This window comes from Leucopleurus acutus, assembly GCF_964270905.1.
Source record: "Leucopleurus acutus genome assembly, chromosome: 11".
In the NCBI taxonomy this organism is placed as follows: Eukaryota; Metazoa; Chordata; class Mammalia; order Artiodactyla; family Delphinidae; genus Leucopleurus; species Leucopleurus acutus.
Window position 1 is genome coordinate 103,652,604 of NC_139152.1, and position 26,806 is coordinate 103,679,409.

Genomic DNA, 26,806 nt, shown 5'->3' on the forward strand with positions numbered 1-26,806 from the left:
GCCCCACGCAGACGCAGGCCCCGTCCCCACGCATGCCCCGCCTCCGGGGCGTCCTGAGACCCTTCCGGCGCGATTCGGCAGCCTCACGTCAGAGATGTGCGCGCGTCGCTGCGCGCTACGTATTTTCCTGGGCGGGGACAGTAAAATGGCGCCAGAACTAGTGGCGGGCTGAGCACACTGGGTCATTCGAAGCTGGCCCTGCGGTCCCCGGGCCGACCCGGCCCCTCCCGGACATGGAGGACGTGGAGGCGCGCTTCGCTCACCTCCTGCAGCCCATCCGCGACCTCACCAAGAACTGGGAGGTGGATGTGGCGGCCCAGCTGGGCGAATATCTTGAGGAGGTGAGGGCGGCCCCCGGGGAGTGGCGCGGGGCGGGGGCTGCCGGGGGCCCCGCCGCCTCCCGGTGTGTATCCGTCTGGCGCTCTGATCGCACTCATCCTCAGGCTCGTTTCTTTTTTCCCAGCCCCGTCTCTGCCCCTCGAAATCCTCCTTTATTAGATTAGCCTGGAGCTGTCCTTACAGCTCCTGTAAACTACCCGTTAGCGAGCCTTGAAATCGACTTAGTGAGTGGCGACCAGCGTTTTTCTCCGACAGAGTAGAATACGATTTGTGTGCATGTGTGGGTGTGTGAGAGGTCTGGATCACGACGTAAGAGGGATCTCTTATGTTAGATTTTCAAACCAGTTTCAAGTGACTGCCATGTTCCATCTCGTCAGCATTTAACTTTTTTTCAGTGTTTGACAGCTGTGTCTAGACGTCTTTAAGGAGCTGTCCGCTCCATTTCTGCACTTCACTTTCACTCCTCAGCCCGCTTGGACTGCTCTTGTCTTGATCAATAACGATATCCCTCTTACCAAATCCAAGGGTCACCAGAAGTGTCATCTTATTCAACTCAGCAGCATTTGGTGGGTTGAGCACATCCTCTTTTTTGAAACAGGTTTTGGTGTTCTGATTTTCTTCCGATTTCGTTACCTACTTTTTCTCTCCTATCCAGTCTCAGTGTTGAGCTCCTCAGGGTGTGGCCTGAGCCATCTTTTTACACATTTCCCCTAAACCATTTCATTTATTTCCCTGATTTTAAGTATCACTTGTATGAGAACAACCCCTAGGTTTATTTATTTATTCCCCCCTCCCTCGATTTATATTTCCGTTCCAGGTCTTTTTTCTCAATCAGTTTTGTGTATCCAGCTGCTCATCTTGACATCCCGCTTAGATTTCACACAAGCAGCTCAGGTTTACTATATTATAAAGGGGAGCTCCTTGTTTTCCTGCTCGAATCCCAGCCTTCCTGATCTTGGCATATGGCACTACTGTTCAACCAAGGTGAAAGCTAAGAGCTAGTGAAACCCTGCACTCCACACCAGTTCACCCGTGGATTCTATCATGCCACCAGAATTTCATTTCAATTCATCTATTTTCCATTTTCTCTGATCCAGGCCACCATCTGGCTCCCATTCACGCTAAAACCTTCCTTCCTGGCCTCCCTACTGTTGTTTTTGGCCCCATCCAATTCATGCTCCACCCAGCAGCAAGTGTGATGCTTAAAGATTAAAATCAGGCTGCAGCACTGCCCTGCCTGAAACCCCTCAGTGGCTTTCCATTGCTCCCAGAAGAAAATCCACATTTCCTTCTCTGAACCGGGTCCTGCCCACTGTCTTAGCCTTGTGGCAGGCTCTCCACCTGTTCTTTTTTTTTTTTTTTTCTTTTGGGTCCACCTGTTCTTTTGAACCTGTCTGTCGACAGCACCCAAGTTCATTCTTCACTGACAGTTTATATTTTCTGCACTCAGTGGCAAAAATTCTTTGCCTAGTTCTTTGTATGACTAATTCTTTCTCATCCTGTATCTCTCAGTTGAAATATCAGCTGATCACCAGGTCTAAAACAGTTCTCTGTCATAGTACCTTCTGTATTTTAGAATGTTCATCGTAAGCTGTTCTCTAACTTGTTTAGGGTCTGTTTACACCCTAGAATGTAAGTTCTGTGAGGGCAGGTACTATGTTCATGCTCTCTCCCCTTTGCTTAATACAATGCCTGACACATGGTAGGTGCAGAATAACTGTCTGTGAAATGGACGCTTGATCTGACAATTGACCTCTGCTTGGACGTAGTCTCCTGAGAACATGCAGAGAACTATGCTAGGTGGGGCTGCTGTGGATTCAGGCTTCCACACTGAGCAGGGTGCTCGTGGATGCCTGGGAAACCTGCTTGCTCGGTCAGCTCCCCTCCTGCTCCGTGTGTCTGCTTTTCCAAACCTTCTCTGCCCCCTGAAGTTCTGATTTCTCTGCCTCTAGTTTTGTCTTTCTCCTTTCATTTCCACATAGCTACCAGAACATTCTTTCTTTCTTTCTTTCTTTCTTTCAACACGTTTTATGTTGCTGTCCTCTTCACAAACTTCCTCTGTCTTTTCAGGAATTAGCAGGAGTGGTGGCGTGGTGGCCCCTCTCCCCCTTTGTTGTGCCACCATAGTACCTAATGTCTCGCCTGATTCCCCAGCACACCCTCTGCTTTGGACATGTTCGCACAGTGCTCATCTCCCTGAGTCGTTGAAACCTGTGTCTGCTAGCTGCCTGTGTGTGGGTGCCTGCGCTTTCCTAAAATGCCGTTCCCTTCATCTGTCTGGGAGCATCGATCTGTCTTCAGGCGTAGCTCCGTTGTCACCAGCTTGCTCATCATGCATTTGCTGAGCACCGGTGTCGGGCCCTGAGCTGACAGCTGGAATCGCCCTAATGTTGATCACAGTCCACTGGGGGAGGAGAGCCTCGGTGTGACAAGACCACCCAGCGGTGGTGAGGCCCAAGGCACGTCCTAGGGAGACTGCTGCAGAGGCCGGTCTGAGCGCGTTGGGGCTGGGCGTTCCAGGCAGGTGGAAAGCGAAGGCAAGGAGCTTGAAAACCACGTGGAGGATTCAGAGTCCTGTCCCCTGAGGGGGCAGGGGAGGCGCCGGGTTGTGGGGAGGATCCTGAGTTAAGCATGGAGATGGACTTTGGGGACTTTGGATGTCTGGGTGGACATACCTAGTGGGCAGCTATAAACACAGTTCTGCAGCTCAGGAGAGAGAGCTGGTCTAGATGGGTTTGGGGACTGTTGGCATATGGTGGGTGGACACAGATTTAAGGGGTGGTGGGAATTGGGGCTCATGAGGGGCTGTGGGGTTGGTGGTTGCAGAGGAAGGAGGAGGATGTACTTGGAAGTGTTTCCTGACTTTCCTGCTCAAAGGATTGAGACCCCAGCATTTTGTCTCTGTCTCCCCCACCCCTGAGGGTCCTCAGTCCTTCTCTCGGGGTGGGCGTCTTCCTGCTGGAGTCTGGCTGAGTTGGCCCCGACTAGGATGGGTGAGGTGTGGGCACCTGCGGAGAGGAGGTGGTGTGTAGCTCTGGCCGTTCGTGGATGATACACTCTAGGGGCCTCCCTCTTCCAAAACACTAGGTCTCAGAGGTTACAGGAAGTAGGGAAAATCACAAAGACCTGTCTTTTGCCTCTAAAAAAATGCACAACCGGTGAGCCCTAAGCAGAGTCAGAGCTGTCATTCTGAGGGGCTGCTTGTGGTGATGGGTACTTTGGGCCAGTGGCACTGGGAGAAGGTGGGGTGGCGGGTGGGCTGCCGGCGAGAAGGGTGCATAGACTTCCCACTGCCCTGCGTTGTGTCTTGCAGCTGGACCAGATCTGCATTTCTTTTGACGAAGGCAAAACCACAATGAACTTCATTGAGGCAGCACTGCTGATCCAGGGCTCCGCTTGTGTCTACAGTAAGAAGGTGGGCCCCTCCTGACTACTGGTCTTGGAGTTGTAGTGTCTCGTGAGACCGAGGTCTGCTGTCCTGCCGGGGCAGGTGGCAGGCTCACCAGCGCCTCCCACCTCCTCCGCCAATTCCTCGCCACCTTTTAACACCAAAGAACAAACTTGGATTTAATAATTGCAGGGTTGGGACTTCCCTGGCCGTCCTGCGGTTAGGACTCCGCGCTTCCAGGGGACATGGGTTTGATTCCTGGTTGGGGAACTAAGATCCCACATGCTGTGCAATGTGGCCAAAAAAAAGAAGAAGAAGAAGAAAAAGAAAGAAAAACATTTTATTGTAAAGAGAAGGAAAGAGATTGGTCAAATACTAAATCGGTGGCTCTCAACCCAGGCTACACTCCAGTTAATCACCAGTGCCTCGGCCTAACCCAGACTGATTAAATCAGGATCCCCAGGTGGTGGGGTGGAGGGGCAGGCAGGTCACAGGATTTTCTGAACTACCCTCTGACAACCAGAATTGAAAACCACGGAGCTGGGGTGGCCAGCCGGGGTGGGGGGAGGGGAAAGGGGAGCTGGGGGAGGGGAAAGGGGAGCTGGGGGAGGAAAATGGATGAAACAGAGAACCAGAAGGAATAGGTAAGGAATGGGTCAGAAACATGGGCTGACGGGCTTGCCTTGAAAAAAAGAAAAGACAGCTCATCTCAGGAGACTGCAGGGAGAAGCGCTGATGCAGAGAAGGTGGGCGCAACGGTTTGCAGAGTTCACACCTAAGGCCCCAGTTTTCACAATGGAGCATGTAAGTCAGCTACTGAGAATCAGCTACTGGATTGGAAATTTGGAGAGTGAGGTTTGGCGAAAGTTCAAAATATTTGCTGAGGGGAATGCAAAATAAAAGATTAATTGAAAGCATTGGTAGTCTAATGAAGATTAAATGCTGGAAATTCTTCTCCAGCAGTAATAGTTGTCCCCTAGTGGAGGAGCGTGGAAAAGTGGACCACAGCACTGATCCCAAATTGGTGGTTTAGCGGGAGGGGGGAAAATAAAAAGTGCACAGGAGGTAAGAATTCAGAAGAAGTGTGTTGAGGAGCTCAGTAATGGGGTCCCAACCAGACAGAGGAGGGGGAGTAACCTACATGCAGGTTAACGGGCGCAGGGTACAGTGGACCTACCTCTGGGCACTGTAAGTTATTAAGATGGTCTGAGATTTCATTGGTTTTTGTCCTAGATGATCCAATTAAATTGGATTCTTTTGTCCTGCATTTGTCCTAAGAAGGAATATCTGCAACTGACTTTGAAAGCACAAAACCTAAGGTGAACCGATACACAAATACGTGGACGGGTAGATACGTGATAAAGCAGGTGTAGCAGAATGTTAGCACGAAGTCTGGAAGGTGTGAGGGGAGCATTGGCTGTAGTCAGCGCCGTCCAGCCGGACCTTCCGAGGTGATGGGAACGTTCTATGATCTGTGCTGTCCAAGACGTGCGGCTCCTGAGCCCTTGAAATGTGGCAGGCGTGACTGAGGCATCTTGCGTTGTATTAACTTTTACTTACATTTAAATTGATCGCGCCAGCTGCGGCTCATGGCTGCCGTGTTAGACGGCGCAGCACTGGATTTCTATATCCCTGGCGCAAGTCCTGGACCCACCACTGACTGAGGTTACTTTGATTCTCTGAGTCTCAGTTTATCTCGTATACAGCGAGAATAGTGATGGTACCTAATTCCGACAGAGTAGATGAGATGAAGCATGAAGCACAGTCCTGTGTGTATGACAAACACTTAAGAAAGTTAATGTTTATTATTCCCGGTGAGTGGGATCCATGCGATCAGGGGCCACCACCTGTTTTGCTCACCACTGCCTCCTATCGGGTGCTGTCACCCCAGAGGAAATGGCCCAGGGGCAGCGCGTGTATGTACCCTCCTGGTGGGTGCTTTGCGGTATCTGGAAGATCCCAACCCTCACCCTAACAGTGGGGCCCCACGGGTTGTGGCTGGAGCTGTGACGGGCCGGCAGAGACCCCCAGGTGCTCCTGCAGGTTGGGCACTAATTGGAGCAGCAGGGACATGGGCTGCAGGCAGGCTGGTTGGTGTGCCAGCAGTGAAGGCAGACAGGGCTGCGTGGGGCACAGGCTGGGGTGCCACAGTGCGGAGGTGGCCACACCTGCCGCGGTGTGGTGTGAGGACGCAGAGCGGGGTGGGAGCTGCGGCTGTTAGGTAATTCTGGGGAAACATACTAGTTTGATTGGACAAGTATTTCTGGCAGCCACGTTGGCAGGAATTGTGCTGGGGGTTCTGGACAGGACATCTGGGCTTCTCTGTGTACTTGGACGACTAGTTGGAAAGGCTCTGGGGAGGGCCCCTCCCTTCTGCATCCTCACTGCCCGCTTCTGGTTGCCAGGTGGAATATCTCTACTCGCTGGTCTACCAGGCTCTCGATTTCATCTCTGGCAAGAAGTGAGTACTGGAGGTGGGGCCTGCATGCGGCTCCGGAGGCCCCGTGGCCTCCCGTGACGCCCTTGCACTGATTCTCTCTCAGGCGGGCCAAGCAGCTCTCCTGTGAGCGGGAAGACGGGCCCATTGGGGATGCCGGCTCCAGGGCCCCCCAGGAAGTGGAGTATGAGGTGAGGTTTCCTGGGTGCCTGGCATTGCCCCCTGTGCTCGCCAGGCACCCTCCTGAGCTCTCCACTCCCCCGCAGTTCCTGTCGTTGGATGACCTCTCTGATTCCCGTGCTAACGTGGATCTGAGGAGTGACCAGGCCCCTAGTGTGAGTGCCCCTCTCCTGCGTTTAGCTGATGGGGGTGTTGGAAGGCGGTGTCATGCCATGTGGGTTCTCACGGTTCACCCACTCTTGGCCTCTGTTCAGGAGACCCTCATCGTCCCCCTCCTGCCCATGGCCCTGGTAGCCCCTGATGAGATGGAGAAGTATAATAACCCCCTGTACAGGTGCGGGCCTTAGCCTGGTGGGTGGAGGGTGGGGTGTGCTGGGGAACGGTCACTGTAGCACCTGTGTTTGTGCCAGCACAGCTGTCGGGGGGAGGTCCTGGCCAGCCGGAAGGATTTTAGGATGAATACGTGCACCCCCCACCCCAGAGGAGCCTTCATGTTGGAGCCGGTGGGCATGTCCCCCACGGGGGCACTGCTGCCGAGGAACCAGAAGGGTGAGGGTGAGGGCTCGGATGCTGGTGGGAAGGAAGGGGCCTTTTGCGGGGGAAGCGGGGCTGACCCCGTTCAATCCCCCGTCTCTCCCAGAGGCCTCTGGGAGGGCTGAGGAGCAGCCAGTAGAAGTCTCTGTGCGCAGGAGTCCAGTCCCGCTGCTCAGCGCCTCCCAGGAGCCAGGTGAGGAGAGAGCTGCCGCGTGGAGCTGCAGGGTGGGGTGGGGGGACGGGGCCCTGCACTCCTCTGCCGCTGTGCAGCCTGTGGGGGGGTGAGGCATGGGGAGCAGGCCTCTGTGCTCAGGGCCCACCTTGGCCAGCCGTGCTGTCTTGGTCCAGTGACCACCCCCTGACCATTCTGGGGCTCTGAGGTTTGGGCCCACCCCCTCCTCTCTGGGCAGACAGAGGTGGAAGCACTTAAAGAGAAAAATTACTAAGAAATAAAATGAACCAACCAAAGCAGCAGTACGATGAGAGTGTAAAACGCCCTGCTGCATCCTCTGGTTCTAACAAACAAGCTGAGAGAGGAGTGGCCTCTCAGGTTCTCCTTGGGGTCGGGCCCTCATCCCGGAGGGGCAGCCCCCCTTCTGCTGACTGGTCTTCAGGCTCCTTGGGGCTGACTGGTTTCTTCCTTCCCTGCCCAGGCACCACTCCAGAAGGCCCAGTGCCCGGAGGTGGGGGTGAAGAAGAGGATACAGAGTGGGCAGCAGAGCCCCCCGAGGCCTCGGCCCCTGAGGTCCCGATGGAGCCGCAGGAGCCCAGGAGCCCAGAGCAGGTGGGACCCACAGTCCGGCCTGCAAAGCTCTAGCCCTCAGCCCTGGCGGGGACAGTCTCGCTTACACAGGGAAGGCAGTCCCCTGGTCTTTGCTCCCTCTCTGGTCCTTGCACACCAGGGCAGTGGGTGCGTCCCCCAGCCAGCCCTAGACCTGGCCCTGCACCCTGCCCGTTTGGGCAGCAGCTTTCACGTCTCTCCCCTCTCTGAGCAGAGCAGCTGCTGCTCTCGGGGCGGGGCGGCTGGTGTCCAAGAGTCCAAGGCCCACGGTGCTCAGGGTTACTACCCAGAATGGCAGCTGGTCTCCAGAGCTGACTCTCCCAAGGCCAGGCTGGCAGGAGTGGACAGGCCGGCCTCCCTCACCCCCGAGGGTCAGCTCTGTGCTCCAGCCTAGAGCTAAGAAATCTTTTTTTGTAAGAAAAAATCCTGACATATAGGAAAAAATATTAACATTTGTCAATGTTGGCTGGTAGATACTTGGATATCATATCGTTCTATTCTTTTTTCTGTTTTTTAGAGAAGAAAAAGTACCCCATGACCACTAGTTTACTGATTTGTATGTTCTCCTAAAGTTTTTCCTAGAACTTTTGTTTTACTTTTTAGTCATTAAACTATTTGAACTTCCTGCCCCCAGAGAAGGTCCCTGCAGGGTTCTTGGTGTCTAGCCCCGGAGCAGGGCTGCTGGGGGGCCTGGAGCCTTGGGTGGAGGAGGAGAGGGGAACCCTCAACGTTGTTTTGCAGGGTGCGGCCCAGCCCAGGAGGTGTGCACTACGGGAGCGAAGGGAGGCCCTGGAGCCTGCGTCCCGGCTGAAGGTGAGGGCTGGTGGGGCCTGGACCCCCGGCAGGGAGGGTATGCTTGAGGCCCCTCTGCAGTGGCTGTCTTTCGAGCAATCTTCTTCCCCAGAATTGGACCTCTCTCCTGCAGCCCCAGGGCACCTCCCTCCCTTTGTCTCTCGACTGGGGGGAGGGTGCACGTCCTCCACTCTTCTGTGTCTGCTTGTGCTCTGTGCTCAGGAGACCCCAGACCCCTGGCAGGGCCTGGACCCCTTCGACTCCCTGGACTCTAAGCCCTTCAGGAAAGGTAACTGGGGGAGGGGCACTGCCCCTGGGCATCCGGGGCTGGGCTCACCTGGCTTGAGTGGAGGCTGGGGCTCCAGGGCCCGTGGGCACGGTGATCTGCCCTGGGCCACGGTTGTGCTCCGAGACCGTCTGTGTGCCCCCAGGTAGGCCCTACTCTGTGCCCCCCAGTGTGGAGGAGGCTCCAGGACAGAAGCGTAAGAGGAAGGGTACCGTCAAGCTGCAGGACTTCCACCAGTGGTACCTGGCTGCCTGTGCGTGGGCCGGGGGGTGGGCCAGGGCCAGAGGGCCCGGGTGTGGCTGCGGGACTGGGCTTGACGCCTGCTGACCCAGTCCTCTTGCAGATGCTGACCACGCTGACAGCAGGAGGCCCCGGCGAAAGGGCCCTTCCTTTGCAGGTGCGGCCGGGGCCTGGTGGGCTCTTCTGAGGGATGATGGCAGCACGCTCTGCCACCTCCCCTCAGCCTGGGGACACCTAGGGCCCGGGGTGGATTCGGGTGGGCCTGGGCAGGATGAGGGAGCCCTTCTCACAAGGCTTTCGTGTGCAGACATGGAGGTCCTGTACTGGAGACACGTGAGGGAGCAGCTGGAGACCCTCCGGAAGCTGCAGAGGAGGGAGGCAAGTACCGGCCACCGCCTGGACCCCGCTTGGCCCTTGGTGGGAGACGGCAGTGCCCCTCAGATGCTCTCTTTGCGCAGGCGGCTGAGCGGTGGCTGCCGAGGGCTCAGGAGGAACCGTGGCCCGCGGAGGAGGACCGGCTGGAGGACTCCCTGGAGGACCTGGGAGCGGCAGGTGGGTGCCTACGGGGGCCAGGCTGGGTCGGGGCTCAGCGCCGGCTGTGGGCTAACCTGCCTTCTGCTCGGGTCCTCCCCTCCCAGCAGGTGACTTTCTAGAGCCCGAGGAGTACGCAGAGCCGGAGGGGGCCGAGCCTGGGGAAGACGCAGACCTGGGTAGGTCTGGGAGTGGGCTGCTGGCCAGGGGACCCTGAGGGGAGGAAAGAGAAGGTGAGGCTCACGGCCGCAGCACCTCATGGCTGCCCTTTTCCAGAAGCGGAAGCCATGCCGGCCTCCCTAAGCTACGAGGAGCTGGTCCGAAGGAACGTGGTAGGCCCAGGTCAGAGTGGGTGGGGGAGCCGGGCGGTGGGCCCTGCACAGAGGTGATAGCCCCTGCTCCTCCCCCAGGAGCTCTTCATCGCCACCTCGCAGAAGTTCGCCCAGGAGACAGAGCTGAGCCAGCGCATCAGGGACTGGGAGGACGTCATCCAGCCCCTGCTCCAGGAGCAGGTGAGGTGGGCTGGGCCAGGGCCTCTGGTGGAGAGCTGGAGCGTCCCGCTGCCTGCCTTGGGCCAGCCCCAGGACCTGCCCCTCCCCTTTGCAGGAGCAGCATGTGCCCTTTGACATCCACACTTACGGGGATCAGGTAGTCTCAAGGTTCAGCCAGCTCAACCAGTGGTGTCCCTTTGCGGAGTTGGTGGCTGGCCAGCCTGCCTTTGAGGTGTGTCGTTCCATGCTGGCCTCCCTGCAGCTGGTGAGTGGCCTGGGAGCCTGGGAGGGAAGCGGTCTCTGGTCTCTGCTGACGATCTGTCTCTACAGGCTAATGACTACACAGTGGAGATCACCCAGCAGCCGGGGCTGGAGGCGGCGGTGGATACCATGTCCCTGAGACTGCTCACGTACCAGCGGGCCCACAAGCGCTTCCAGACCTACGCTGCCCCCTCCATGGTCCAGCCCTGAGTGGGGAGCACTGAGACTGGGGTTGGGCCCTGGAGCCCTGTCCCCAGCAGGTGCTGGGCATGCATCTGCTCACTCCACTTTGCTTCCTGGCTCGCCCAGCCCAATAAAGTGTTGCCACCCCGCCAATCCCTTTAAAAAACCTTTACAAAACTGTTCCATGTGGAGGAAAGGGCTGTCCATCCTCTGCACCCCAGGAAGCTACCACGTCTCCAGCCCCTTTCCTGCCGTGGCCTCCAGGGGCTGCTGGTATAGATCTCAGGCACACACAGCTCCACCACATCCTTTTAATGACCCAGCTCAGTGCAGGACGCTGCGGAAGGCAGCCATGTGGCGCCGCACACTGTCTGCGACCTGCTCGGCCGACCTGGCCCTGCCGTAGTAGTCTGTGAAGAGGCCGTCAGGGCTGAGCAGGTAGATGGCGATGGAATGGTCCACGATGTAATCCTGGTCCTCGTCCTTGGGGCCAGCGCTGTAGTACACGCGGTAGCTGCGGCTCACCTGGGCAACCTGCTCAGCAGAGCCGGTCAGGCCCAGCAGCCTGGGGTGGAAGTCCTGCACATAGTGGGCCATGGCCGCCACGTCATCCCGCTCGGGGTCCACTGTAATGAAGATGGGCTGCACGGGGGGCAGGCCAGGCTCCGCCTCCAGCTGCCGCACCACCTGCACCAGCTTCTCCAGTTCCTCGGGGCAGATGTCAGGGCAGTGAGTGAAGCCGAAGTACATCAGCACCCACTGGCCCCGGAAGTCAGCTTTGCAGCGAGCCTGGCCCCGGTGATCCAGCAGGCTGAAGTCACCCTGGCCCACGGCAGCTTGGCGCAGGGCCTCTGTCCGTCGTTGCTGCTGCCACCGCTCCTTCTCGGCTCTCATGGCCAACCAGACCCCACCCAGCCCAGCCCCAATCAAGGCTGTGATCAGCAACCTAGTTCGTAGCCCAGGGCCCTGGGGCTGGTCCTGCCTTCCCGTCTCTGCAGGGCCCCGCCTTGATAGGAGCCGGTACCTCACATGCTGGGCCTCTCCTCCTGGGGTCCTAGGGAGAGCTGGAGGCTTGAGCTGAAAGAGCCTGTGCCAAGCCTTGGGTGCCTGAGCCAGCAACAGCATGGCCTAACGCTCCTGGAAAAGAGCAAGGGTGTCAGGAGCCAGAAGGTGCCTCGGCCGCCCGGGTCATACCCCATCCTGGAGATGCTGCCATCTGAGGGACCAGCCCTACACAAGCTCTGCTAGCAGCAGCTGCTCACCTGGCGTCAGAACTGCTTCACCTCTGAAACCTCAAACTCCAGCTTAGGTGTCATCAAGCGTCCACCCCTGTCCCTCCTGTCCTTTAGCCTGAGAGCCTCAGTCTATCGCATCCCACCCGGACCCTGCCCCCCGTCGTGTGCCTGCAGCTCTAACCAGCCCAGCCCTCGCCTGCACCTGAGCGTCTGAGCTGACCAAGAGCATTCCAAGCGCATGCCTCGCCCGGATTCCTGAGCATATTTATCTGTTTGCAATAAACTCCCATTTCTTGAAAGGAGGTAGGTGAGTCTCTGGCTTCAACCCCCGCCCCCCAAGACTGACTCCTCCGGCCCTTTTGCAGCCTCTCCCCTCTGAGGCCGCTTCAATCGTGGTGCTTTGGCCTCCAGCCCCGCGGAAATCCTGTGCCACCCGCACCGCAGCCTGCAGCGCCTTCCCGGCCCCCTCCCCACGAGCCCCTCGCACGTAGAACCTTCCGGCCGGCAGTCACCCTGTAAGAGAAACAAGGTTTCCACTTGCCTCGAGCCCACTGTCTTCACAGCCGGGTACCCAACAGCAGCTCTGAGCTCGTGGCCCACGCCCTGCTGTTGCTTCGGTGACCTCTGCGCCTTTCTCAGGGCCCTATGGAGGTTTGCTAGGCGGAGGTCTTAGGACCCCGCCCCCCCCCCCCCCCACGCCTCACCTGTTCAGCTGCTGCTGGGAGGACCCTCTAGAAGACTCCTAAACGTCCGGCCTCCGCCCCGTCCGACGATTCCTGGGCTGAAAGACCTTGGATACGCCCCTCAGCCTGTTGACATCAGCTTCCTCCTTTACAAAATGTGTTCTAAGCAGCGCACAAGATGGACCTGCAAACGGAGGCAGCCTGCGAACGTTTCCAGGGCCCCTCTCCGGGAGGCCCTTTTCCTCCAGGAGCCCCGTTCAGGGCGCCCTCTCGGAACGCGCCTCGCGGGCCAGCTTTCCAAGACCCCGGCGCGCCGGGGTCGGTGCCAGGAGTCTGGGGACGCGACCTGGCAAGCTGCGGAGACCGTCCGCCTCGCACCACGCCAGCGCGCATGCGTCAACGGCGCCCCGCTCGCGCACACTGACAGGTAGCTGGCCGGCGCTGGGCCGTGCGCGTGCGCCGAAGGTGGCGGGTCAGCCAGAGGTCACGTGTCGGAGGCGGGGCTTCCCTGCGCCCCGCCCCCCGCGGCGGCGGCTCCTTGTTTGGCGCTGTAGCTAGTCGCTGGCTCTACCCGCCCTCTCGCTTACGGTATCTGCACGGCTGCGCGCCTCTCGGGCTTCGTTGCTGCGTGTCGGCCTGCCCGCGCGGTGGGGCGGGGAGTGAGGAGCCGGGCTCAGGAGGGGAGGGCGTCTCTGGGCGTAGGGCTGAGCCAGAGCGGGTGCCCCTTTTCCTGTCCCCTCACCGAGCCTGGTGATGGGTGACCGGGTCCGCCGGCCCGGTGGCCCCAGGCCGTCCAAGCACAGCAGCGCTTCCTCCACTCCAAAGCGTGGCCTACGGCGGGGTTGTTCCTGGCGGTCAGAGCGGCTGCCCCATGCCAAACTGCGGAGACACGGTTCAGCGTGGACCCACCCCGCGTCTCGCGTGCAGTCAAACTCCAGCCCCTGATGCACCCTTGGTTGCCAGTTCCCCTGGAGTGAGGAGACGGGGGAGACGTGAAGCGGCAGTGTGCCTGACTTCAGCGGTGGGGGTCAGGAAGTCCTTGTATTCGGCCTGGGCGGGAGGGCCGTGAGGGTTTCCCCAGACCCGAGGCCAGGTCAGCCTTGCTTGGATAAGGTCACTGGGTGGGAGTTGAAGAAGTGGGGCGGGGACTGCCAGCGGTGAGGCCGGTCCCGGCAGAGGCAGGGTGAGACAGGGCTGCTGAGGTACTTGAGGACCAAGGCTGCGGGAGTTATGAACGGGAGGTTGGGGCCACATAAGGAGATCCACGCCAACAGACATGCCACAGCCACATGGGGACCCCTATGGAGAGGCCACACAGGCTCCAGGCGCTCTGGGGCCTGTCCTGGCTGGGGAGGACTGCGGCCTCTCTCAACCTCCTGCCTACGATCAGAGCAGACAGGCTGTCCTCTGCCTTCTTACTGAGGATGAAGGCTGTGTGGGGGAGGCTAAGGTGATGGAGATCCTGCAGCTTCCTGTGAGATGCGGGGGATGCTGACTCTCGGGTCAGTCATGAGAGGTCAGGGACCTGAGCATGGAAGGTCAAGTTCTCTATGTGATGGGATGACAGGTGCATCAGTCAGGTCACCTTCTTGAGTGGGTGGTCAGGCATCCTGTGATGTGGGGCACTGACCCTGGGTTTGGGTCAGATCACCTGTGGTTGTGTGTGTTCATAGGTCAGGGGTCTTTCACATGCAGGAGGTGGACCCCAGAGTCTGGGGTCAGGTCACGCGTGATGAGTGGCAGGCTGTCGACAGTGGCTGTCACATCTCTTGCTTCATGCAGGATTCCGTCTGCAGGAACAAGCTTCCTGCTCTGACCCACAATACAGCGGCCCACTTGCCCTGGCAGCCCTTGCATCTGGCCAACCTCCCCTGCATCAGGACTCCCAGTGACCCTCAGTGGCCTCTGATCAGTGATCGCATCACTGACCCTGACCAAGGACTCATCAGCAACCTTGACAAATGTCCAAAATAATGACCAGTGACGTGAACAATTCTGGTAAGTCCTCACTAATGACCCATCAAAGATATGGATCAATGTCCTATGGCCCATTAATGATTGATCAGAGGCCCATCAGTTATTTTGACCAAGTCCCTATTAATGACTCCAATCAAATTTCCGTTGATGATCTTGACCAAAGTCCAATGACCCATGAATAACTGATCAGTATCCTCCCTAGTGACCCTTCAGAGATTCTGGCCAATGTTTCTACCAAACCCAGATCAGTGACCACTCAGTGGCCCACCTATACATGCTCTGGGCTCTGGGTGACAGTGAATCCATGAATAGACTCCAGTTTACCCCAAGTGCCCTCCCACGTGCCCCAGACCACGTCTGCTGACTATTGGTACATGCTAGGCAAGGATGCTGTTCACCTGCACAGTCACCTCCCCACCCCCACATTTTTCCTCACCTTCTTTGGTTAGGACTCATCTGGAGTTAAGTATTTACTGAGCAGTGTAGTGGGTGTCCAGCTGGAGAGGGAATGGAAAATAAATTGTCCTCGTTTGGGATGGGGGGTGTCAGTGGGGGGATGAGGCTGCTACCTATTGCTGGGGGTACAAGTCTGGGGGATGGAGGGAGAGCAGCTCTTCCCTTGGAAACCGAAGGGGAAGGGGCAGCTGGATGATTTGGTCCTGTTATTGGGGGCTGATGGGAAGGGAGATCCAAGTTCTGTCCTGGGGCTGAGAAGCCTGGGCCTTTGGGGGCTCTGTCTGGGTCAGGCGTGAGGTTAGGAGCTGCCTGTGGCTGCTGGCCTTTTTGAGGTCAGAGGTTCTGGTCTGGAGAGGAGGTGTCTTCTAACCTTGCAGCCACAGGCAGCCAGGGCAGGTGCCAGGACTCTGCCTCAGGGCATGTTTGTCCCCAAGGTATTGGCACCAGGCTTCCGGCCACTCCAGCTGCTGCTCAGACTTGGCCAGGGCCGCGGTCTCCTCCAGATTCATGCTTCGCCAGATGGCCAAGAGCATGGCCCCTCGGCATGGGTAAGGTGGTGTAGACAGCACAAAGGGGGCGTTCCCACAGCAATGGGTTATCCTCAGTGTCCGTGACAGTGGTGGGGCGCTGTGGCGTCCCTGGGGGCAGGCGGTCTCTGGGCCTGACCTCTGGGTCGGGGTCAGGGGCAGCCAGCCGTCCCCACGCACGGATGTGTGCGCCCTGCGCGTCCGGTCCAGCACAGCGCGCACGAAGCCTCTGAGGTACCCTTGCTTCAGGCTGATCAGCCCCGGCAGCTGCTTGGGCTCTGGTTCCCGCCCCGGGAGAGATCAGCAGGTGCGACAGGGGTAGGTGGGGCCGCCACCACTCCGGGCTGCGACACACATCTGGAACCTGTCGCCGTCCTGTGTCCGTGTCACTGAGGCGAAGTGCCCTTGTCCCGACCCCATTCTCGTTTCTCTCCCGTGTCCGCCCCTCAGTCCCGTGTCTGTGTCGCCCGTGTGCATGTCTCCGTGTCTGGCTCTCACGTCTCGGTCTCACAACTTGATCCGGGGCCGTACCTGTCCTGCACAGCGGCGCTCGCCGGTCCTCTTCGGATCCCAGCCGGTTTCCGTTCCGTTTTGCGGGAGGCCACAGGGTGGGAACAGTGGGACTGCGCGCCTGGCCGGAGCCGCGGAGGGGCGGGGCCTCCCGACAGGCAGGGTTTTAGGCCAATCGCCGCCTCGGAGGGGCAGGACGACCCGGCTCACTTCTGTCCTGGCCAATCACGAGGGCCTGCGGGAGCTTGAGAAGTCCGGGACTTCGCGGGCCCGCCCACCTGTCCGTTTTGCCCGCCTGCCTCGCCGCAAGCACAGAGAGGCCGACAGGCTGCTGGATCCAGAGATTTTAAGAAACATTCGTGGGGCCGCGCCCGGCCGGCTGGTCAGTCATCCACGTCGATCACCATCGGGGCCAGGTAGTCCGAGTGCCGGATCCCGAAGCTCCAGCCGCGAGGCTTCCGGTGCTGCGGACCCAGGAGACGTCGCTGGCCTGGCGCTGCCAGCCGGCCCAGGGCTCCCGGGTCCCAACCTCGCACCTCAGACCCTCGATCCAGACCCGGACCCCTTTACCCCGCCTCTGACCCTTGACCCTGAACTGCAGAGCACCTGGTCCACGTTGTAGGCTGCAGGCCCGGGATTCAGGCTGTTGCCTTGGGGGAGCGAAGTCCGCGCCAGCATCGAGAACTGGGGGGCCCGGGGCTTGTAGATCCCAGGGCTCACCACATGGTAGGCGCAGGGCCCGGGGGTCTGCGGGAGGGCGGGAGGGGCGCTGTGTCCGGCTTCCAGGACCGTCGACCGCTGACCCCTCGCCGCGCGGTGCGGGCAGCCCCTGCCCCACCTTACTGAGGTCCTCGCAGACGCTGCCCACCGCGCTGCGGCCGTAGATGGAGTAAATCGGCGCCGAGACTTTACCGACGACGCGCGGGCCCAGGAGCGAGGGCACAGTGTAGGTCCCGGGGCCTGGGGGAGCCAGCGAGGGTGGGTCTTTGAGGACCGGCCGGTCTGCCCGCCGCAGCCAGTGCAGGGTGGGCCTTCCTGGGCTCACCTGGGGTCTGCGACTCTGCGCGGAGGCCCCAGTTTCGGGGAGCGATGGTGTGCCGAGGCGCGCTGGGGTACGCCGCCTTCTCCGCTCGCTCCGGGAAGTACCTGCCTGCGGGGCGGACCGGGGTGTGGGCCGGAACTGCACTGGGGGCCTGGTGGGTGCCCGGGCTGGAGTCCAGGGATTAGGGGGAATTCGAACCACGATTTGTCAAAGCCTGGTGAGGCTTGGAGCTCTTTTGAGATCCGGAGATGGGGGGACCGAATTTGGAGTGTTAGGGTGCCCGAGGGGGACTCGGGCTCAGTGGGGGTGTTCCCGAGTGGGCGTCCCTGGAGGCGGCTCGGCGTTGGGGAGGCCGGGGTCCCAGGGTCCTGACCCGGTCCGGGAGTGAGGAAGGGCGCTGCGTGGCGCGGGCGGCCGAAGATGGAGTAGGCGGGAGCGCCGTCGCGGCCGCGCACTGTCATGCGAGCGGGCACCAGGTGACCTGGCCCTGGGCCGCACGAAGTCTGCTGCGTGGGGAGGCGTGCGCCGAAGGTGAAGGCGGGGGCGCGGGGCCGCGACGGGTCGTGCAGGATGTAACCTGCGGGGCGCCCCAGCATCACCAGGGTTAGGGTTAGCCCCTGTGTGCCCCCCTCCCCCGGCCCACCGCTGGTACCAGTGCTGGCTGGCAGCTTGTACTTGGGCCCCGGGCCGCTGTAGAGCGCTGCGATGGGGCCGCGGGGCCGGTGCGGCCGCCACGGGCCGACCCAGACTTCCGAGCCCATGGTACGGTGGGAGCGCTTGCTGCCGGCAACACCTGCGGACACAAGGTGGCGGCCCCGGCCCCCCCACCCTGACTCGCGAGGCCGCACTCCCTATCCCCTCCAGACAGGCCGGACTCCGGGGCGGGGCCCGCGCCTATCCCAAGTACCAGGGAAACAAACGGTAGCTTTCCCAGCTCCAGAGAGGGGCGGGTCAGGGACAGAGCTTCGAGGCCGTCTCTTGTCCCCCACCCACAAAATGAGTTCAGTGGAGGTGTGTGTGCGCGCTCCAAGGTTGGACTCAACACCGCGGGAGAGGAATTCCCCGGGGTTCTGGAGAACTGGGATATTTTAGGGATATTTGGGGGAGGATACCGGGGCGAGGGAGCGGCGTGGGGGACCTGGTGCCGGAGGGGGGCCCCCGAAGTTGATGCACTGACCTGCTCCTGTGTCTCCTGGCTGGGAAGGTAGGGTTGGGTGTCTGGATTTCTGCCCCTGCCCGGCCCAGCTCCCAGACCCCATTGTGTCCAGGTCGCGCCTCCAGGCAACCAGACTGACCGTCCCACCTGGCTCCGCCCCTCCCCTCCCCTTGCCTCTCCTCCTTGGAGTCCATGGCAATGGCAGGCGTCCTGCAGGCTGTGCCACAGACCAGAACTCTGTCCTCACCCTTCCCCAGGCTTCAATACACCCATTCCAGAAATGGACAGATATGCAGACAAAAAACAAGTGCGAGAATAAAGAAATCAAGCTTAATTTAATTGTTATGTGTAGGGGAGAGAACTTTGCATCTATTTAAACCCATGGAATATTTGCAGAAAATAATCATGTACTGGGCCACAAGAACGTCCATACAATTAGCAGATGTAAACTATTATATATAGGATGGATAAACAACAAGGTTCTACCGTATAGCACAGGGAACTACATTCAATATCCTGTGATAAACCATAATGGAAAAGAATATGAAAAAAAAGTGTCTGTGTATGTATAACTGAGTCACTGCTGCACAGCAGAGATTGACACAACATTGTAACTCAACTCTACTTCAATTTTAAAAAGACGCCCATACGAGTTGAATAAAGAGATATAATAGGACACATGATTGATCACAATTCAAAATAATTCTTAGCAAACAGTAAAATGTGGGTTTTTTTGAATTTTATTTATTTTTTTAATGCAGCAGGTTCTTATTAGTCATCCATTTTATACACATCAGTGTATACATGTTAATCCCAATCTCCCGATTCATCCCACCACCACCCCACCCCACCGCTGCTTTCCCCCCTTGGTGTCCATACGTTTGTTCTCTACATCCGTGTCTCTATTTCTGCCCTGCAAACCGGTTCATCTGTACCATTTTTCTAGGTTCCACATATATGCGTTAATATACGATATTTGATTTTCTCTTTCTGATTTACTTCACTCTGTATAACAGTCTCTAGATTCATCCACGTCTCTACAAATGACCCAATTTCGTTCCTTTTTATGGCTGAGTAGTATTCCATTGTAAATATGTACCACATCTTTATCCATTCGTCTGTCGATGAGCATTTAGGTTGCTTCCATGACCTGGCTATTGTAAATAGTGCTGCAATGAATATTGGGGTGCATGTGTCTTTTTGAATTATGGTTTTCTCAGGGTATATGCCCAGTAGTGGGATTGCTGGATCATATGGTAATTCTATTTTTAGTTTTTTAAGGAACCTCCATACTGTTCTCCATAGTGGCTGTATCAATTTACATTCCCACCAACAGTGCAAGAGGGTTCCCTTTTCTCCACACCCTCTCCAGCATTGGTGGTTTGTAGATTTTCTGATGATGCCCGTTCTAACTGATGTGAGTTGATACCTCATTGTAGTTTTGATTTGCATTTCTCTAATAATTAGTGATGTTGAGCAGCTTTTCATGTGCTTCTTGGCCATCTGTATGTCCTTTTTGGAGAAATGTCTATTTAGGTCTTCTGCCCATTTTTGGATTGGGTTGTTTGTTTTTTTAATATTGAGCTGCACAAGCTGTTCATATATTTTGGAGATTAATCCTTTGTCCGTTGATTCGTTTGCAAATATTTTCTCCCATTCTGAGGGCTGTCTTTTCGTCTTGTTTATGGTTGCCTTTGCTGTGCAAACGCTTTTAAGTTTCATTAGGTACGATTTGTTTATTTTTGTTTTTATTTCCATTACTCTAGGAGGTGTATCAAAAAAGATCTTGCTGTGATTTATTTCAAAGGGTGCTCTTCCTATATTTTCCTCTTAGATTTTTATAGTGTCCAGTCTTACATTTAGGTCTCTAATCCATTTTGAATTTATTTTGTGTATGGTGTTAGGGAGTGTTCCAATTTCATTCTTTTACATATAGCTGTCCAGTTTTCCCAGCACCACTTATTGAAGAGACTGTCTTTTCTCCATTGTACATCTTTGCCTCCTTTGTCATAGATTAGGTGACCATAAGTGCGTGGGTTTATCGCTGGGCTTTCTATCTTGTTTCATTGATCTATATTTCTGTTTTTGTGCCAGTGCCATACTGTTTTGATTACTGTAGCTTTGTAGTATTGTCCGAAGTCAGGGAGTCTCATTCTTCCAGCTCCGCTTTTTTCCCTCAAGACTGCTTTGGCTGTTTGGGGTCTTTTGTGTCTCCATACAAATTTTAAGATTTTTGGTTCTAGTTCTGTAAAAAATACCATTGGTAATTTAATAGGGATTGCATTGAATCTGTAGATTGCTTTGTGTAGTATAGTCATTTTCACAATATTGATTCTTCCAATCCAAGAACATGATATATCTCTCCATCTGTTGGTATCATCTTTGATTTCTTTCATCAGTGTCTTATAGTTTTCTGCATACAGGTCTTTTGTCTCCCTAGGTAGGTTTATTCCTAGGTATTTTATTCTTTTTGTTGCAATGGTAAATGGGAGTGTTTCCTTAATTTCTCTTTCAGATTTTTCATCATTAGCATATAGGAATGCAAGAGATTTCTGTGCATTAATTTTGTATCCTGCAACTTTACCAAATTCATTGATTAGCTCTAGTAGTTTTCTGGTGGCATCTTTAGGATTCTCTATGTATAGTATCATGTCATCTGCAAACAGTGACAGTTTTATTTTTTTTTTCCAATTTGTATTCCTTTTATTTCCTTTTCTTCTCTGACTGCCGTGGCTAGGACTTCCAAGACTATATTGAATAATAGTGGTGAGAATGGACATCCTTGTCTTGTTCCTGTTCTTAGAGGAAATGCTTTCAGTTTTTCACCATTGAGAATGATGTTTGCTGTGGGTTTGTTGTATATGACCTTTATTATGTTGAGGTAGGTTCCCTCTATGCCTCCTTTCTGGAGAGTTTTTATCATAAATGGGTGTTGAATTTTGTCAAAAGCTTTTTCTGCATCTATTGAGATGATCATATGGTTTTTATTCTTCAATTTGTTAATATGGTGTATCACGTTGATTGAGTGCATATATCGAAGAATCCTTGCATCCCTGGGATAAATCCCACTTGATCATGGTGTATGATCCTCTTAATGTGTTGTTGGATTCTGTTTGCTAGTGTTTTGTTGAGGAGTTTTGCGTATATATTCATCAGTGATATTGGTCTGTAATTTTCTTTTTTTGTAGTGTCTTTGTCTGGTTTTGGTGTCAGGGTGATGGTGGCCTCAGAGAATGAGTTTTGGAGTGTTCCTTCCTCTGAAAATTTTTGGAAGAGTTTGAGAAGGATGGGTGTTAGCTCTTCTCTAAATGTTTGATAGAATTCACCTGTGAAGCCATCTGGTCCTGGACTTTTGTTTTTTGGAAGTTTTTTTTTTTTTTTTTTTTTGCAGTACGCGGCCCTCTCACTGTTGTGGCCTCTCCCGTTGCGGAGCACAGGCTCCGGATGCGGAGGCTCACGGGCCCAGCCGCTCCGCAGCACGTGAGATCCTCCCGGACCGGGGCACGAACCCGTGTCCCCTGCATCGGCAGGCGACTCTCAGCCACTGTGCCACCAGGGAAGCCCCCTGTTGGAAGATTTTTCATCACGGTTTCAATTTCATTACTTGTGATTGGTCTGTTCATATTTTCTATTTCTTCCTGGTTCAGTCTTGGGAGGTTGTACCTTTCTAAGAATTTGTCTGTTCCTTCTAGGTTGTCCATTTTATTGGCACAGTGTTGCTTGTAGCAGTCTCTTAGGGTTCTTTGTATTTCTGCGGTGTCTGTTGTAACTTCTCCGTTTTCATTTCTAATTGTATTGATCTGAGTCCTCTCCCTCTTTTTCTTGATGAGTCTGACTAATGGTTTATCAGTTTTATCTTCTCACAAAACCAGCTTTTAGTTTTATTGATCTTTGCTGTTGTTTTCTTTGTTTCTATTTCATTTATTTCTGCTCTGATCTTTATGATTTCTTTCCTTCTGCTAACTTTGGGTTTTGTTTGTTCTTCTTTCTCTAGTTGCTTTAGGTGTAAGGTTAGATTGTTTATTTGAGATGTTTCTTGTTTCTTGAGGTAGGCTTGTATAGCTATAAACTTCCCTCTTAGAACTGCTTTTGCTGCATCCCATAGGTTTTGGATTGTCGTGTTTTCATTGTCATTTGTCTCTAGGTATTTTTTTATTTCCTGTTTGGTTTCTCCAGTGATCTCTTGGTTATTTAGTAACGTATTGTTTAGCCTCAATGTGTTTGTGTTTTTTACGTTTTTTTCCCTGTAATTCATTTCTAATCTCATAGCGTTGTGGTCAGAAAAGATGCTTGATATGATTTCAGTTTTCTTAAATTTACAGAGGCTTGATTTGTGACCCAAGATGTGATCTATCCTGGAGAATGTTCCGTGCACACTTGAGAAGAAAGTGTAATCTGCTGTTTTTGGATGGAATGTCCTATAAATATCAATGAAATCTATCTGGTCTATTGTGTCATTTAAAGCTTGTGTTTCCCTGATAATTTTCTGTCTGGATGATCTGTCCATTGGTGTAAGTGAGGTGTTAAAGTCCCCCACTATTATTGTGTTACTGTTGATTTCCTCTTTTATAGCTGCTAGCAGTTGCCTTATGTATTGAGGTACTCCTATGTTGGGTGCATATATATTTATAATTGTTATATCTTCTTGGTTTGATCCCTTGATCATTATGTAGTGCCCTTCCTTGTCTCTTGTAACATTTTTTATTTTAAAGTCTATTTTATCTGATATGAGTATTGCTACTCCCACTTTCTTTTGATTTCCATTTGCATGGAATAACTTTTTCTGTCCCCTCACTTTCAGTCTGTATGTGTCCCTGGGTCTGAAGTGGGTCTCAAGACAGCATATATATGGGTCTTGTTTTTGTATCCATTCAGTGAGCCTCTGTCTTTTGGTTGGAGCATTTAATCCATTCACGTTTAAGGTAATTATCGATATGTATGTTCCTATTACCATTTTCTTAGTTGTTTTGTGTTTGTTTTTGTAGGTCCTTTTGTTCTCTAGTGTTTCCCACTTAGAGAAGTTCCTTTAGCATTTGTTGTAGAGCTGGCTTGGTGGTGCTGAATTCTCTTAGTTTTTGCTTGTCTGTAAAGCTTTTGATTTCTCCATCGAATCTGAATGAGATCCTTGCCGGGTAGAGAGATCTTGGTTGTAGGTTCTTCCCTTTCATCACTTTAAGTATATCATGACACCCCCTTCTGGCTTGTAGAGTTTCTGCTGAGAAATCAGCTGTTAACCTTATGGGAGTTCCCTTGTATGTGATTTGTCGTATTTCCCTTGCTGCTTTCAATAATTTTTCTTTGTCTTTAATTTTTGCCAGTTTGATTACTATGTGTCTCGGCGTGTTTCTCCTTGGGTTTATCCTGTATGGGACTCTCTGTGCTTCCTGGACCTGGGTGGCTATTTCCTTTCCCATGTTAGGGAAGTTTTCAACTAAAATCTCTTCAGATATTTTCTCGGGTCCTTTCTCTCTCTCATCTCTTTCTGGGACCCTATAATGCGAATGTTGTTGCGTTTAATGTTGTCCCAGAGGTCTCTTAGGCTGTCTTCATTTCTTTTCTTTCTTTTTTCTTTATTCTGTTCCGCAGCAGTGAATTCACTGGTCTGTCTTCCTGGTCACTTATCCGTTCTTCTGCCTCAGTTATTCTGCTATTGATTGTTTCTAGTGTAGTTTTCATTTCAGTTATTGTATTGTTCATCTCTCTTTGTTTGTTCTTTAGTTCTTCTGGGTCTTTGTTAAACATTTCTTGCATCTTCTCGATCTTTGCCTCCATTCTTTTTCCGAGGTCCTGGATCATCTTCACTATCATTATTCTGAATTCTTTTTCTGGCAGGTTGCCTATCTCCACTTCATTTAGTTGTTTTTCTGGGGTTTTATCTTGTTCCTTCATCTGGTACATAGCCCTCTGCCTTTTCATCTTGTCTGTCTTTCTGTGAATGTGGTTTTCCTTCCACAGGCTGCAGGATTGTAGTTCTTCTTGCTTCTGCTGTCTGCCCTCTGGTGGATGAGGCTATCTCTAAAATGTTTTTTTAAAAGGGTTAAATACTTAGAAAATAACAAATTCTCTTTTAAAACCAGCAACCACTGAGGTAGAAGGAAAACAAAGGGTAGGGGCACTGTGAAGGCTGAGAGCGCATTTCAGGAAGCTGTTGGGTCTCTGTTTAATATTCTTGAGAAGCTGAGGAAGGCCAGTTTCTTGAGGCTAATGAAATGGGACTGCTCATGAGGAAAACAGCTAAAGTCCCAAGTTAAAAATGATGAGAAGACACAAGTGCAGCCTGCACACAGACATGCTAAAGTATACAACTATACTTCAATTTAATTTTTTTAAATAAATAAAATTCTTTTGTTTCCCTCTGAAAGGTACCCCCAAGTGTAATTCCTGCATCATATGTTCTATTTTTAATTTCTCGAGGAACCTCCATACTGTTTTCCATACTGGCTGTGCCAGTTTACATTCCCACCAATAGTGCATGAGGGTTCCATTTTCTCCACATCCTCACCAACACTCGTTATTTCTTGTCTTTTTTAAAAACATCTTTATTGGAGTATAATTGCTTTACAATGGTGTGTTAGTTTCTGCTTTATAACTGTTGTCTTTTTGATACAGTCATTCTGATAGGTGTGAGGTGATAGTGTGGTTTTGATTTGCATTTCCCTGATGATTAATCATGTTGAGTGTCTTTTCAGGTGCCTGTTGGCCATCGTATGACTTTTTTTGGGGAACATGTTTATTCAGTACTTTTGCACATTTTTTCATTTTTCTTCTCTTTTTTAATTTTTATTTTTTTATTTAAAAAATAGTTATTTATTGGCTGCGTCAGGTATTAGTTGCGGCGCGCAGGATCTTTTGTTGCAGTGCATGGGCTCTTCGTTGTTGTCGTGGGCTTCTCTCTAGTTGTGGCACTCAGGCTTAGTTGCCTTGTGGCATGTGGGATCTTAGTTCCCCGATGCATTGTAAGGCAGATTCTTAACCACTGGACCACCAGGGTATTCCCTAGGTCCATCCATGTTGCTGCAAGTGGCGTTATTTCATTCATTTTTATGGCTGGGTAATATTCCATTGTATAAATATACGACATCTTCTTTACCCATTCCTCTGTCGATGGACATTTAGGTAGCTTCCATGTCTTGGCTATTGTAAATACTGCTGCTATGAACACTAGGGTGCATGTGTCTTTTTTAAATAGAGTTTTCTCCAGATATATGCCCAGTAGTGGGATTGCAGGATCATATGGTAGTTCTATTTTTAGTTTTTTAAGGAACTTTCGTACTGTTTTCCACAGTGGCTGCACCAATTTACATTCCCACCAACAGTGCAAGAGGGTTCCCTTTTCTCCACACCCTCTCCAGCATTTATTACTTGTAGACTTTTTGATGATGGCCATCCTGACCAATGTCTGTTGCACTTCTCTACACTAACAACGAACTACCAGAAAGAGAAATTAAGGAAACAGTCCCATTTACCATTGCATCAAAGAGAATAAAATACCTAGGAATAAACCTCCCTAAGGAGGCAAAAGACTGTACTCTGAAAACTATAAGACACTGATGAAAGAAACTGAAGTTGACAGAAACAGACAGAAAGATATACTGTGTTCTTGGATTGGAAGAATTAATATTGTTAAAATGACCACACTACCCAAGGCAATCTACAGATTCAATGCAATCCCTATCAAATTACCAATGGAATTTTTTTTTTGCAGAACTAGAACAAAAAAATTTTAAATTTGTGTGGAAACACATGTTCTCTTCATCATTCCCATATTGTTGAATGCTTATGTGTTTTAATTTTTTCCACTTTAAATCACATTGTATTGTCTTTTTTAAAAAAAATTATTTATTTATTTATTTTTGGCTGCGTTGGGTCTCCGTTGCTAAGCCCGGGCTTTCTCTAGCTGCGGTGAGCGGGGGCTACTCTTCGTTGCAGTGCGTGGGCTTCTCATTGCAGTGGCTTCTCTTGTTGCAGAGCACAGGCTGTAGGCGCACGGGCTTCAGTAGTTGCGGCACGCATGCTCAGCAGTTGTGGCTCGCGGGCTCTAGAGCACAGGCTCAGTAGTTGTGGCTCACGGGCTTAGTTGCTCTGCAGCATGTGGGATCTTCCCGGACCAGGGATCGAACCCGTGTCCCCTGCATTGGCAGGCGGATTCTCAACCACTGTGCCACCAGGGAAGCCCTGTTTGTCTTTTTTAAATAACTTTTTTCTGCATAAACCTTTCCCCACCTCTGATGGATTCCTTAAAAGGTATCCCCTGTTGGGTATAACTATATAACTATTAAACCTGAGATTTATATTTTCTAAGGCTTAAACAGTATTCTAGATTTATTTATACATATATAAAAGTACATATATACTTTTAACATAAACATGATTATATATTATATTCTTTGTTTTATATCATTTCTGATTATGCAATCTTTCTTGCCTTTAAAAAATTCCAATAATAGAAAAACCCTACATTTAGTGGAGTTTGCAGCTCTCTACCACCTTTTTTTTTTTTTTTTTTGCGGTACGCGGGCCTCTCACTGCTGTGGCCTCTCCCGTTGCAGAGCACAGGCTCCAGAAGTGCAGGCCCAGCGGCCATGGCTCACGGGCCCAGCCGCTCCGCGGCACGTGGGATCCTCCAGGACCGGGGCACGAACCCGCGTCCCCTGCATCAGCAGGCGGACTCCCAACCACTGCGCCATCTTATTTATATTAGCTGTCCATTTGTATTTAGCTCTCCATGTGGAATCATGTCTTCATCACACTAGGCTTTTCCTCCACCAAATGCTTCA

At 53.0% G+C, this 26,806-nt stretch overlaps 4 protein-coding genes across 4 annotated transcripts; 1 reads left to right on the forward strand and 3 right to left on the reverse strand.

Annotated features, from left to right (window-relative positions):
* The first annotated feature begins 181 nt into the window (after positions 1-181).
* NCAPH2 (non-SMC condensin II complex subunit H2) lies at positions 182-10,588 on the forward strand. Its single transcript, XM_082850990.1, is given in 20 exon segments — positions 182-341; positions 3,653-3,754; positions 6,133-6,188; positions 6,271-6,355; positions 6,431-6,499; positions 6,599-6,678; positions 6,760-6,893; positions 6,985-7,071; positions 7,532-7,662; positions 8,401-8,472; positions 8,674-8,740; positions 8,883-8,990; positions 9,081-9,134; positions 9,285-9,413; positions 9,416-9,529; positions 9,619-9,687; positions 9,785-9,840; positions 9,919-10,020; positions 10,115-10,264; positions 10,330-10,588. Coding segments are annotated over 20 exon segments (1,914 nt in total). The 5' UTR covers positions 182-233; the 3' UTR covers positions 10,471-10,588.
* Positions 10,589-10,746: 158 nt separating this feature from the next.
* Positions 10,747-12,719, reverse strand: SCO2 (synthesis of cytochrome C oxidase 2). Its single transcript, XM_082851226.1, has 2 exons — positions 12,383-12,719; positions 10,747-11,580 (listed from the first exon to the last, which is right to left on the reverse strand). The coding sequence occupies exon 2, from the start codon at positions 11,566-11,568 to the stop codon at positions 10,768-10,770; it is 801 nt and encodes a 266-aa protein (XP_082707352.1). The 5' UTR covers positions 11,569-11,580; positions 12,383-12,719; the 3' UTR covers positions 10,747-10,767.
* Positions 12,619-15,303, reverse strand: TYMP (thymidine phosphorylase; the record flags this gene model as incomplete). Its single annotated transcript, XM_082850482.1, is given in 9 exon segments — positions 12,619-12,802; positions 12,949-12,997; positions 13,104-13,178; positions 13,181-13,240; positions 14,089-14,218; positions 14,613-14,672; positions 14,674-14,712; positions 15,165-15,207; positions 15,209-15,303. Coding segments are annotated over 9 exon segments (735 nt in total).
* Positions 15,304-16,214: 911 nt separating this feature from the next.
* CIMAP1B (ciliary microtubule associated protein 1B) lies at positions 16,215-17,634 on the reverse strand (the record flags this gene model as incomplete). The annotated part of the gene is made up of 6 exons (XM_082849478.1): positions 16,215-16,295; positions 16,438-16,578; positions 16,670-16,791; positions 16,877-16,981; positions 17,247-17,450; positions 17,526-17,634. The coding sequence occupies 6 exons, from the start codon at positions 17,632-17,634 to the stop codon at positions 16,215-16,217; spliced, it is 762 nt and encodes a 253-aa protein (XP_082705604.1).
* Between the last annotated feature and the right edge of the window lie 9,172 nt (positions 17,635-26,806).

What these genes read in the sequence shown, in the direction of transcription:
- SCO2 (XM_082851226.1), bottom strand. Translation starts at nt 11,568, where the DNA reads ATGCTGTTGCTGGCTCAGGCACCCAAGGCTTGGCACAGGCTCTTTCAG.